The sequence below is a fragment of the Mastacembelus armatus genome, chromosome 16 (assembly GCF_900324485.2).
Source record: "Mastacembelus armatus chromosome 16, fMasArm1.2, whole genome shotgun sequence".
Taxonomy (NCBI): domain Eukaryota; kingdom Metazoa; phylum Chordata; class Actinopteri; order Synbranchiformes; family Mastacembelidae; genus Mastacembelus; species Mastacembelus armatus.
This window is the reverse complement of record NC_046648.1, coordinates 4,701,091-4,715,643: the sequence shown is the minus strand read 5'-3', so window position 1 is coordinate 4,715,643 and position 14,553 is coordinate 4,701,091. Positions and strand designations below refer to the sequence as shown.

General features: G+C 36.3%; 1 protein-coding gene across 1 annotated transcript in view; it reads left to right on the top strand.

The window, feature by feature from the left end:
• The window catches only part of LOC113122285 (CUB and sushi domain-containing protein 3-like), a 202,574-nt gene extending 188,321 nt beyond the window's left edge, over positions 1-14,253 (top strand). The window contains exons 62-70 of the mRNA XM_026293499.1: positions 492-565; positions 3,521-3,632; positions 8,319-8,498; positions 8,926-8,991; positions 10,040-10,198; positions 10,601-10,713; positions 11,505-11,592; positions 13,067-13,208; positions 13,972-14,253. Coding sequence (XP_026149284.1) covers positions 492-565; positions 3,521-3,632; positions 8,319-8,498; positions 8,926-8,991; positions 10,040-10,198; positions 10,601-10,713; positions 11,505-11,592; positions 13,067-13,208; positions 13,972-14,131 — 1,094 coding nt within the window. The 3' untranslated portion in view covers positions 14,132-14,253. The remainder of the gene's footprint in view (positions 1-491; positions 566-3,520; positions 3,633-8,318; positions 8,499-8,925; positions 8,992-10,039; positions 10,199-10,600; positions 10,714-11,504; positions 11,593-13,066; positions 13,209-13,971) is intronic.
• Positions 14,254-14,553: the final 300 nt, after the last annotated feature.

Below are 14,553 nucleotides of genomic sequence, written 5' to 3'. Positions count from 1 at the left end.
GTTTCAAATTGGGTTGTAAGTAATGTGTTGATTTTGCATAGAGTTACATTTGTTGATCACCAACCCAGGATTTGACTTTTCTTCATGCAAGAGATGACCATTCCAATGTGAATCCAACGTGATCACATGGCTATCTGGCACTAAATCACAAGAATGAACTTACTTGTCAATTATTACTTTTTTTTTATATTGTTGTGCTAAGGCTAGTGGTTTATATTTGCAGGATGGTGTTACTGGAAATATTTATTGCCAAAGAAATACCAGATAAATGTGTTGAATTTAGTCTTGTATAAATCCATATGTTTAAGTCTTTTAAAAGCAATGGAATTCCTGGTCAAAGGCTAAAGACTGCTCATTTACCATGCCACTTCAGAAATTATTCTCTCGTACTTAGTAGACCTGAGAGAAATTGCTTTGTCATTATCAATGATTTCCCCTCTGTCATATTTTCATTTTTTCTGTCTTGGAATTCTTTTGCTCATTTCTTTCAGAGCATACAAGAACTACATGTGAAAATCCAGGGATGCCTGAGAATGGTTTTATGAATTATACAATGGGCTTTAAGGTAAAAATGGCAAACATCTAAATAGATGTATTTTATGACAAATTGGGTATTTAAATTTGTTTCTAAATGTATTTCAGACAGGACCAGACAAATTACATTGATACACTGAAATATATTTGTAATTTCCATATAATACATGACTGACGTATTAGAAACACCTCTGAATATAATGCATTCTAGTTCAATACCAGTGCCTCACAAAGTACATTTTGTAAAGAGGATTTGAGTTAGATACAATAGTCTATTAGACCGTGCAACATTCAACTGTATGTTGGATACTCAACTACAACATGTAATACAACTCTATACCATATATAGACTTATAGTATAGACTATATATACTGGGATATACTTCCACTAATTTAATTAAGCTACACAACAACCCTACATGTAATCAATATTTGAAGTAGTCTGGCTGCTCTACCTGAGCAGCAGAGGTAGAAGAATGTGTACAAGAATCTCTAAGTCAATGTATCACAGATCACGGCTTTACTGTGTTACTTGTACTTAGTGGTATTTAGATGAACACTTTCTAATGGATGTTTCTGGAAGAATCATTTATTCCTTTGAAGGAGGTTATGTGGGTGCAAAGAAGAATATGATATATACATATATATATATATATATATATATGTATATGTGTATATATATATATATATATATGTATATGTATATATATATATGTATATGTGTATATATATATATATGTATATGTATATATATATGTATATGTATATGTATATATATATATGTATATGTATATGTATATATATATATGTATATGTATATGTATATATATATATATATGTATATGTATATGTATATATATATATATATATGTATATATCTACAGTAGATTTTATTTTAAATGGTTGAAATTGCCAATATTGCCCATCAATCCACACCCAATCCCAAAATGATATGGTAGAACTGTATTGTTTGAATTTTTTGCAAATGTAATAAAAATCAAAACCTAAACTCCCTCATTTACAGCTATCCAAACTCCTTCACTGTGGCACATCAAGTACATTGTGTTTGCTTTAAAGTGTGTCAGTTTGACTCCACCTCTGTCAAACACAGGTGTTCTAAAGCATTGAGTGTTACCAATGCTCAGTTTGGCCTCAGTATTTCTGGCTTGGAAGAACTTTGGAAACGCCACCATTTATAAATGTGGCATAAACATAAAACCCTCTGAAAGTGACGTACATCACCTCCCATACACAGATATATAAAAAACAAGGATGAAGAATGAGAATGTATCTATATCATAGACCTACAGTAAATCCACAGTGTCATCCTTCAGTCTTTTTTCTGCTTGCAGTGAGTGATAATTGTTTCATAAACACCTTCTTCTTAAAATTCAACTCAAATAATAAATCTATATTCATTCTGTGTATTTCATCAGTGCTGGTTCACCATCTCATTGTCTATTCTGGGAGTGCAAGAAAAGGAGATGACCCAACTGCATATACCAGTCTACTATCAAATAACCTACCATGACATAACTCAGTATAAATAACTCTAAATATCTTTCTTAAATACCATGCATATGTCATCAAATGTCTAAAGCAGGAAATACACCCATTAAACTGTCAGACACTCATTACACTACATATTCTTGTTATCAGTCCTAATCACAATGCTGTTTATAGCAATAACAGTGTGAATAAACATGTTCACCTCTTACTTTCATCTTTAAATTGTTGGTAAAGGAGTAAAAAGATGTAGTGGACCTTTAGATTGGACCACTTATTCTTAAGTTGTGTGATCTCTAATAATGCTCACAGGTGTGCATGCACATAGTCTTACAAATCTGAATATTTTCTAACATACACCATTATTGGCTTTTGGCTGCACATATACTTTTTAGACGGATGTTACGCACAGTTTTATAACTGAGAAACTAGGACTTTAAGAAGAACCCTGCTCTAGCCAAATAAGAAACCAGGAAATAAGTTTTCCTTTTTCAGTGAGATGACAAAGAACCTAACCCAAGGGAACCAGCTGGAAGTAGGGCTATCTAAGCAACCCCCCCATCTATCAGGCCTTAATGTTGCAGTGACACGGAGAATACATGGCGTTTGCACGGTGTTTGAAGGACTCTGAGAACATGAAAAAAATTCTCTGGTCTGACAAGATGAAAATCAGCAGAACCCCAAGCACTATGTTAATACCAGGCACTGCTCACCTGGCTTTTGTGAATAGTTTATTTTCAAACATTTTTAAAAAACATTTGCCATTATTGATTGGGTGTAAATTGATGGAAGTTTTCTCTATTTAACTTTATTAAAATAAAATGTGTGCCAAATAGTTTGTGTAAAACAGGCAGGAAATGCTAAAATCATAGTATATATATATGTATGAGCAGCTCCCCTGAGATGCTTTCAACCAGTGTATTTCATTTTATTTCTTCCCTGTTGCTTTTAGAGTGTCACTTACAAGCTAAGTGCAAATAATTTCTGCACAGCATTTAGTAGAATATCTGATGTGAAATTTGTCCCAAATAAAAGCAGAAGCAGCTCATTATTTGAATCACTGCTTGTAATGGCTGTAGTCTTGAATTTTTCTGCATTACTGAAGAACTTTGCCAATATCTTGACAGTCCAAATGAAAAAATCATGTGTAGATGTTGTCTTTAAACAGTTGACTAGGATGCTAGCTGGAAATAAAAGTCATTTATTAAAATAACAGAAGAGATTTGGCTCTATACCTTTACCATAAAGTCAGATCTCTGACTTCCTAATGTGCATCATTTGAGAATACAAATATGGGCTATCACCTCTAGGAAGAGTCTCCATCTGCCTCCACATGTCACAGATAATCATTAAAAAGGGGAAAAAACCTTTAGTGTGCAGTATTTTTTCCTAGCTCTTTACATTTGATGCTGGGAGCCTATTGGCATTTGCATCAGTGTATTGACTCCCTCCACTCTCTGTGCTGTTCGTTTGTGGCCAGGTGGGCAGCAGATTAGAATTCCAGTGCCAGCAGGGACACCTACTGCAAGGCTCCACCACTCGGCTCTGTTTGCCAGATCTCACCTGGAGTGGCATCCAGCCTACCTGTGTCCGTGAGTGCTGTTCCTCATGATCTTTTGCTGTATCTTTATATTTCCTTTCTCACTACCCCCTGGTATCTTGTCACTGTTTGTCGACATTTCTGGCAGCTCAGCCACACTCTTCTTCTTTTTTTTTTTTTCTTGTGCAACTTCTCTCATTTGCTCAATCCTGCCATAGCCTTTGACCTGCCAGTAGATTGCAGCTCACACCTCAATCAACCTGCCACCCAAGTCATTCTGAGAGTGAGGTGTTGACCATGATTACCGTCACTCTGTTTGAACTATCTGAACTGTCAACCAACACTAGGGCTGTGTAGTTTAGACCAACCGCTTTGCCAAAGCGCTTTTCTATACTGTGCTGTTACCCAGTATCACAGTGGATCCCCTTTCAGCTAAGGCATTTTTCAAGGAACTCTTTCCAACTAAGTCCTTACAAAAGTCTCAGTTTTACTATGCCCTTACAGTGTAAACATTTGAGCTATGTTATAAGGGGATTCAAATTACATTTTGTAATCCTGATTTCCTAACCACCCTAAGACATAACACCCACTTGAATTTTCCTGAGACATTTGTGCTGAGGAAGCAGAAACATCGTAATACCTACTGTTCTTTCTCAGCTGATCTACAGTGTAGCACAGCTTTTTGTGTGCGTTATAGTGGGGGGAAGAAAAGATTTAGAGGGGTTGTGAATCCTTGAATATATGAATGCTCTCTTTTTATTGTGCATATACTCAGTTGCCAGTTTATTAAGTATCCCTAGCTGAAATTAAATGCAGTCTAACAGGTCAAATGGGGCTATGCATGTAATTGCGTGCATACATGGGCCATTTATTTAATCCAAATATTTATTCAAATACTTTAGAATACCAATACATAAGCTATTGTATGTATATAGAGTAAATCTGCATACAATATTATTCAGCCTTTGTAAAATAAAGGGTAAAATTTATTGCAGCACTTTACAGTAATGCAGATCGTTTTAAAATAAACATTATTCTTCATTGTCTTGTTGTTCATATAGTTTATTTTTTATTTCTAAAAGAAAGTAATACTTTAAATAGCTGACTGCAGAGAATTTTTTAAAAATAACTGATGTCTCAACTTCTCTCATCTGACAGCTCCTCTGCCTTTCTTGCCCTACCTATATCTTCAAACTGTTGACCCTGTCATCACATTCACTAAGGAATAACTCAGGAGGCATACCCTGTCTCCTTAGTGGCATTTATTGGCAGGACTGTGGCAGCAAGTCCCTCAAAATAAGAGGAGTCTGAGTAAGTTTAAATCAACAGAAGTTTAGTAAAAAGCACCAGAAAACTCACAATTTTTGTTATGCAACAATTGTCATTTGTTCAATTCAGTTTTATTTGTATTGTGCCAAATCACAATAAAATAATCTCAAGGCACTTTACATACATGTAGAACCCAACAAATCTTGTATGAACAAGCACTTGCCGACAGTGGAGAGGAAAAAACTGCCTTTAATGGGTGAAATCTCCAGCAGAACCGGACTCAGTTTGGGAGGCCATCTGCCTTGAATAGTCGCGGTGAGAGAGAGACAAGAACAGCAACAATAAACAACAAATGAACACTGCAGGTTGGTGGGGCCAGTAACTGCACATCAGCAATATACAGCTCTAGGACCAGGGACACCTGCAGAAAACACAGACAAAGGACAGAGAAAGAAAGAGAGAGCACAATCTACATGAGAGAAAATGCACGAAGAAGCATTATTGAACAAGATAATAGACTTATTATTACACTTATTCTTTGAAATAGAAAAAAATGAAAGTGACTTTCAAGTTGTCTTTACTTTGTTTAGGAACAACAGTCCTTGTAATCTGTACTTAATCTTGTAATCTAATAATGAATATCAAACTACAGACATTCTAGTATCTGTCACTATGTCCTAATATTTTCTATATTTTATGTAAGAAGTATTCTAAATCAAATACATGAGCATGTCAACCTATTATCAAGGCAGAAATTTGCAATGATGCTAAAAATGTCACTTTTGATTTTCTGTATTTGGCGGCTGAATATTATTATATGTGGCACATTTGAACCCACTGAATGAGATCTGTGAATGAAGAGGTTACTCTCTTCAATCTTTCTGGATTTAAATGCTCTGCAAAACATGCCAGCAACCATATTTACCTTATTATTCATAAATATAGAGCAAGTTACATTGCATATGTGTTGGTGTAGCATGTTGCTGAATTTCATTCAGAAGCATGATGTTTTTGAGTCCTGACTGAAATGTCCTGCTTCGATCCATTCAGCAAATGCAGTTACTTTGTCAGACCTGTCTCTGTTGAGGTTGGAGAGTTTCTAGAGCTGCTTTCTGGCTCTGGTCCCATCTGAGGACTTGTACTGATGTTTCTCTGCCCTCATCCTGTCATTGTTACCACTGGAAATAATTGGAAAATATTTCTCTGATGGTTTACAAATTCAACCCCAAAGATTCTCAAATTTATCAAATAAGCAACTAAAAATGGAACTCTTAAGTTAATGTTAGATAAATATCGGCAAAATTATATTAAATAACTCATTCACTAGTGACAACTCATAAGTTACATCTTGGCAAAAATAACATACATTTATGTCCTGTAGCTTTTCTTCAAATGTAGTTAATTTACCCTGTGACTAAAATACACATTGGCTTATGTTGAAACATCCAGTAGATACAGTAATACAGGTCCTGCTTTAAAACAAAATTGCAAATTCATTTTTAGTCTCATGATGTATAACATAATTTTCATTCATACATTCAGCCCTGAAGGTGCACATACAGACGCAGCGATCTCTCTGGCTCAGAAATACACTGTGAAAATCCTCTGGTTATGTATACGTACTTGAGTGTAAGTGCTTTTGTATCGTTGTGATATTTTGTGATGACCCTCGGTCAACACTGAGTCATAAATCCTCTAAAATACCTTTCAATATGATTAAATGTTCTTCTGTTACTGTGAAGCCACTGAAATGGATTTAAAAGTGAAGCCAATTAATCTGGCAAAAACAAAAACTTGGAGCGATTCTCAATACAACAGATGTAATAGATGCAATGGACACAAGTAATATATAACATAATCATGTTACCTTTCTATCAAATTAAAACATTTTTTTTCTTTGCTTAAAGGTTCATACCCTCAAATGCCCAGATTTCTTAAGACATACTAACAAGATGGGCAGAAAAAAATGGCTATAGTCCAAAAGTAAACTTTGCTTTCTCAGCTGTTGCCTGCTTTTGCAGTTTGTAACTGGCCAACCAGCTTGGCTCTGCAAGCAGTCCATCCTGTCTGTGTCCCTAACTAATGTACAAACTAACGTTTGAGAGATGGCAACTTTGAAGAATGTTACATGCTGTTGTGTGACAGAAAAAGTGAAAGTGTCTTTTGAGGCCTCATGTAATCTCAGGGGTAAAGCTTGCTGTGTTGTTTGAAGTGTAAATAAACATGGCACTGTCAACAGAACTTGATGAGGGATGCGACATGTCTTTGATACAACTTAATTCATCGGCCTTGTAAGTGTCTTCAGTATTCATGGTCTACAAACTCTACAACCACCCTGGACATGTGCTGACAGTTTGTCATTTTAAATGGGTTACATAGACTTGAGCTCAGGCAGCGAGAAGGGAGTTGATTTAATTATTTATATATTTATCTGGTTATGTCTCTTGACTTTATATCTACAACTTACAGTCAGACGGTTTTACTTTTTCCTGCACTCTAGGCACACTGTGGATACACTTCTTAATACTAGATTTAGCTCAATGAAAAAACTCTGGGTTGTGGTACCAGCTCAAACACCAGCCAAAGTCATATTTAACAAAACGACTTTCTTCATTTTTCATTAAATGTAAGAACTGGGTTTCGTCCTAGCATTCCTTTCACATCTTATTGCCAATGATATTAAGATGTCATGAAGGACCTATTTGGTTCTGACTCAGTTGTGACTCACATTTGACAGCTGGTAAATGCATTCCTTGGCTCACAAGATGACAATTATTTTGCTATTTTCACATTATTGTTGGTGCCTCAAAACCATGAAGGTTCAGCTCCTCAGTCTTTAGGTGTGATTTGCATAAGTTTTTTTATTTTGTTTATAGTTTGTTGATGGGAAAAATTAAACCAAAACTCAACCCACTCATGAGAAGATGAAAATATTTAATATGCCCTATATAAGGCCAGCATTTTGGCAACACAGTAATAACAGCTTTTCTCCCTAATTTTGTATTCAGCTGACAATTGTAAATGAAGCTTTTCATAACTGTCCTAAATCAGTATGTCAGTAGCCTACTGTTTTTTTTTTTTGTTTTTTGTTTTTTTCAGACAGAATAATTGTGTAGGCTAAGAAAGGCAAGAAGGTGATCAGTCTTATATCTAAATCCAGTAAGACGTGCTTGTTTGAGCATTAGTATGGTGGTGTCCATTGAGCTCATACACTTGTGAGCATATCCTGTACATGAGCTGCACTTGTAAGTTTCCTTTATAAGCCAATTATTTTATTCTGCTTCCATCTACTGTCCAATTATATCTGTGACCTTACAACCCATATGCACATCCTCATTATCGAAAACATGGGTCTTGTGAGATTTATGATACATTGGTCTGTGTGTGTTGTATGGCTCCATTTGTATGTGTGTGCATGTAGTCGTGTGTGTGGGTGTACTAATATCTCTGCCCTCTGCTTGCTCTACAGCCCACTCGTGCAAGCAGCCTCAGAGCCCGGCCAACGCTGATGTTGTGGGCCTAGACCTGCCCTCCTACGGCTACACCCTGGTGTACACCTGTCATCCAGGTTATTTCCTTTCTGGGGGCTCAGAGCACCGAGTCTGCCGCTCTGATGGCAGCTGGACAGGCAAAGTGCCTGTCTGCCGAGGTACGTGGTTGGCAGAGGTCTGTGAAGGCAGATGACGACGATGGTGGAGAGGAGGATGTATTAAAAGCTAAAACATTCAAGAGAAAATGAACTTAAATAAACCACTTATCAACTGTAATGAAAAAGTTGGGTGGTAGTTGTATTTTCGAAAACCTGTGTTACTGTACTGTCAACTAATTCCCACGGTACGTGCCTATTAAGATTTTTTTTAGTTTAACTTGAACTTGTTTTAGCAATGTGTTAATTTGTAAATATGTGTTAGAACTGAGCCACTGGAGAGCCAGAGATCTTAGCACAGTGAGGAAAAGTTTAATGCAGGCGGCATGTTACTGTTGAGAAATATTTACTTTGCCAACATCCTCCAGCTGTTAAGCCTTGCTCTCTATCGCTACATCTTTGTGACATACATATTTATGTTCTTCTGCAGTCGGTTCCAAATCACATGAGAAAACTGTCAAAACTGTACCAGGGACACCAAGTCCTAAAATAAATGGTGAGTTTGTAATTGCACAAGCTGTTCGACTGATAGCCGCATAACTCTGCAGTCTTTTTAGCAGTAATATCAGCTAAGAAACATTACAAATTCTGTATTTCCATTGCATGCTTTCTGCTTAATGTTGTTACTGGCTCTATATACCTGCCCACTAGGTTTACAATATTGTCTTATACAATATTCATCAAATTCAAAGGAGTCATGTTTCACTGTTTCAAAGGCCTTTTGTACTGCGCCTCGAAGACAGCACTGTACAAGTCAGAGCTATTTCTATAGCATTATTAAGATTTCACCATATTCTGAGACCAAAAAGGTACTTTCAACTAGGAGGCAACTCCAGGTGGACCATTTAAATTTACCCAAGAAGTGATAGCGTACTTTTAAAGGAAGTTCCAGTAGTTTCTATCACTATGAAAGTGGCATTTGGCTTGTCTTTAATCTGTAACATATTAGGCATTAAGCTACAGTATATGCATTCATTTTCAAAGTAATTTCACATGACGCGAAGCCCCATCTTCATCTCTTTAAACTTAATTTATTGTTCTAAAAAAATGATGATTTAGTATCTATTGGTACTAAATACAGTCACCTTTTGCACTGATACAGTAATTGACTCATAATTTCCTAGTAAATGATTACCAGCAGATAATAAGAGCTATAAAAAGTTTTATCAGTGTATAACTATTAAAAAAGTTCTGCAGGAGTCACAGAGCGAGTCCAGAGTTATCTCGTTCAGATTGTATTTAATTATTAATTGAGATCGTCAAAGCATGTAAAGAACATATTATTCAAAATGAATGAAAAGATTATTATCTGTTTTCTAACATGATTCTGCTGCATACCTAATTATCATTTTGTGGCATTAGTGCTCGTTTTCAGCTTGAACATAATATTGACCTTATATAAACACTGATGTGATGTGTTACGTACTGCTCTCCTATAGGAATTGGAACTCCCATAATTTTGATGCCCAGGCATTTTTCCGCTTTTATGCTATTTTTTTATGGCAATATTTAATAATTGTTTTATTTATTTACCTTTTCTGAAGTTCCTGATGACGTCTTCGCCCCTGATTTCATCTGGAAGGGTTCCTATGATTACAAGGGCCAGAAACAGCCACTGACTTTGACAGTCACAAGCTTTAATACCACAACAGGAAAAGTCAATGTAACTTTAACCGACAGTAGCATGGAGTTTCTGCTCTCCGGTGAGTCATCTATAAATCATCTGTCTTCTGCTTCCTCCCCTCTGCCTCCACTTTCCTCCTCTCACTACCTTTATGTGTCACTTCCATTTATTTTGAGGATGCTTCATGTCAATCAGTCAATCATCAAATGATCTCATGCATGAGAATGGAAATTAACTATTGGTTCTAAACATAATAGTCTGCAGTGACTGACTGACTGCCCACTCAAGAGTCACTCACCTCCTCCCCTCCCCCTCAGCTGCATTCATCTTTTCTTGCTGCTTTCTCTTCTCTTCAGCATTTCTTTCTTTTCACTGCTTGTTTTTTAATTTTGCTTCTTTTATCTTTTTCCCTCTCACTAATATTGCATCATCAATTTATTCACATCATTTCTCTTCTTGCCTCCTGTTCTCAACCTTGTAGGAGTGTTCAAGCACCAGGAGGCACGCTTAATGCTCCTGCTGTACCAGATGAGAGCACTGGCCCACAGCTCCTTGAGCAGGATTACTGATGAGACCTGGGCAATGGATGGATTTGTGAGTATAGACAGAAATTCAAAGCTGTTGGCCACTGATCTTTCAAAGAATAACCAAGAACAGTGACTCTTTTATTTTATTTTATTTTATTCTATTTTATTTTAATTTAATTTAATTATTTATAGTTCAGTCTGACACACAAGTAGAACATTACTGGAAATGAGGCTGGAAGTACTTGGGAACCAAAAATAAGTCTTCTTGGACTGAACCAAGCCGATGATTACTAATTAATAGCTTTTTTTCCTTCATCATTCTTACCTTGCCAACACAGGAAAGACATCACAATACATGAGAAGGAACTGTGACAACAAGCAGAAGAGTCATTCCCTGTCTTTTTGTTGTTTTTTACATATATTTTTTGCAGACATTTACATTGGCTATAGATCAGATGCACCAGCTGCTCTGTATGACAATTTGCTGACCAAGCTCAGACACACATCTGATATCCAAGGAGCCTGTAACAACTGGAGAACAATATTTGTTAATGGAATTGAAGTTCCCTTCCTAATTCAGTTCATTTATTAACAATGCATGACAGGTGACAGCACAAAGTAAAGCTACTGATAATATACCACAGAGAAAGGGCTTTCAAAAAACAAATGTATTAGATTTGAATGCACTGGGACAGTGTGTGTTGACTGTCATATTGAATACATTATATATGCAATTTCTGGGGTTATGAGATACAACACTCAAGAAAAATTAAATCTTATTCATGCAGTTGTAACAAAATGGACTGTTTCTAGAGATCTCATGTTTTTTTTTTTTTGTTTTTTTTTTTTTTATGCCAGGTTTCTGGAGAGCCTGAGGGGGGGAGCTACGTGTTCCAAGGCTTTATACAGGCTAAAGACTATGGACAGTTTGGACTACAAAGACTTGGTATGTGTCTTTTCAAAAAAAAAAAAAAAAAAATCCCATTGCCATTGCTCAAGTCTTTTTATCTAAAATATTTAAAATGAAAGTATAGAAAGAGATCAAATTTAAGCCCCTGCTTCACTCAAGAATTTGTTTCACTGGTTGTTACTTACGGGGTCAAGGAGTGACAGCTGGCCTCCTACTATAGGGTTTAAACCCAGCTGCCCTACACCAAACAATGGGTGTAGGGCACCATCACCCCCACCTCAGATCATCTCCACTCCATTTCTTTAGCCTATATTTTACTGTGTATAAGGACCAACATGTATTTCCTTCTCATGCCACCCTACCAAACTGTTTTGCCACGCCTTTGCCACCTCATGTGAAAATTTCTAGATCCGCCACTGCCAGTATTTACACTTTAGTAAAAAGTAATATTTGCATATTGAAAGACTAGGTTTTTGTTTAATGTTTGTGACAGATACAACAGATACAAGATGCAACAGATACAAGACTTATTAACAAGGTAATTGAACTATTTGTGAAATAAATACAATTTCCCCATTGTGGGACAAATAAAGGTTTCTTATCTTAAAACACATCAGATAGTAATTATTAGGCAAAACAGTTGTACGTGTCTTAAAAGGTGTCTAGAGCAATCTTTCCTTTTACTATTGTGACAAATACAGATTTTATAACAGTATTGCAAATGCACTGTAGATACGTGATCATATTTTGTTGAAACAAAATGCAAAAACATGTTTGACATGTACAGCACATACAATATTTTCCTCAAGTATAAAAAAATTATATTAAATTAAAAACATTAAAAATATTATGCTCCGTCTTCATGGAGAGAACAAAGGTGGGACATATTTATATTTAACACAGGCAAAGTACAGGTTTTCCAAGTAACACTTTAATAAGTCTGGGTTTAATACTCAATCTATAATCTGTTTTTTAAATTAGATTTAAAGCACCTTCCATTTCATTAGCAGAAAGCTCTGTATTAACAGCATACATTAATGTGTTGTGTAGCAAGATTCCCATGATACCTGGTGACTATCGCCCATTGTCACAGCCATATAGCACAGAGCAGATTATCCGCTTCCATGCCATTGTCCTTCATTTCATTGCGCTTGGCATTACCATCATCATCATGATCATCTTCAACGAGATTATCACAGTCGCAGCGATCATTATCAGTGTGATCATTATGGCTGTCGTCTTTATCAACTGTCTGCCGCGTCTCGGGCTTGTCATGATTGTGATCTTCATTATCATTACCATCATCATCATCATCATCACCATCATCATCACCATCATCATCATCATCATCATCATCACCACCATCATCACCAGCAGGTACAGTATGTTTCTCTATTACATTTTCTCCACAGTTTGTACATTTTTGTTAACCTGAGTATTTTAACACATATATACTGTATGTTGACTGTCCTCTAATTATTTGGCTAAATATATATATTGTTTCTTTTAGGTTTGAGTGTGAGAGAGAATGTAACACTCATCGACCCTGAAACCAACAGCTCAACCAACAGCAGTTCTGTTGCTGTTTCTATTCTTGTGCCTTTTTTTGCCCTCATCTTTGCAGGCCTCGGTTTTTACCTCTACAAACAACGGTATGTATTGTGTCCGGATGTCTTCCACACTAGCTTGGAACTCAGATTTAGTACTGTAGCTGCTGTAGTGTATATCTGTTTGATTTCCACGTGACAAAGAAAGTGGTACTTTTTCCTGAGTTTGTGTCCTACTGTAGGTTGAGTTTGAAAGTTATTTACCACATATCTGATGTTGGAAAAAGTTTTAGAAGCCCAGATTCATGTAGATGTTTGTAGAGTTGCAACCAAAGGAAATACACATCAAGTTGATATAGGTAGCACACTGTGGCCCACTTCCACAGCCTGCTTTAACTGCAGTAACTATCCTCACTGGATACAGCACCTTGTGAGAGGCTTCAAAGCATGATGCAACATTAGTCAACATATTACGAGTAAAGCTACATTAGAAACCAAAGTTTGGCATTTTAAATAAGAATAACTTTGATAATATGTAATGCAAATGCATAAATGCATACTGTACAGTATGAATGCATTTAATGTGTATAGATGGCTGGATTTTTGTCTTAATTTAAACCGATTATCTCTCACAACGGTTCATAAAAGCAGAGGCTGTTACATACACATTTTGCAATCATTATGTTATTTACCAATGAACTGCCATAGGGCTCATCAGACTGCTCTTTACAACAATAATTACTATTTAGCCTCATTTCCCTACTGCAGCTGTCCACACCAAGATAATAGAAACATGTTTATTGGATTGGAAGGAGAGAAGATAATTGGGATACTGTCTCTCAACTAATATGCAACCTTTTTTCTACAGGAAAACAGATAAAGCGCAGTACACAGGATGTTCTGTCCACGAGAACAACAATGGACAGGCCACTTTTGAGAATCCCATGTACAACACAAACACAAAGGCTGCTGAGGGGAAAGTTGTTCGCTTTGACCCCAATCTCAACACTATCTGCACCATGGTTTGATGTCTACAAAGACAGAAGGGGAGAGAGAAAAATACATGGAGAATAGACTTTCCCCTTGTTTGCTTAATATGAATATATATAGACATATTTATATTTTCCCTGTTTCTGACAACATATAACAAAGACAGACTTTTTCAGAAACACATAAAGCACACTTTCAGCAGCACTTATGGCAGTTGCAGTGGATTGTATGGATAAGGTAAAAGATTAGAGAGAGGAAGGGGAGATCCCATACCTTTCTAGAGCTTCCCATTGTTTGGTGAAGAAAAGTGTTCTCTACACTCTGTGAGTGTTGGCTTTATGAATAAAAGAGCCTCTGGCATATAGATAAAATAGAGTATTTTATGCTCTGTAGTATACATATAGAGGGGTTACTTCACAATGCCAAATGAAAAATTTAAAGTTTTTTACTGTATTTTATT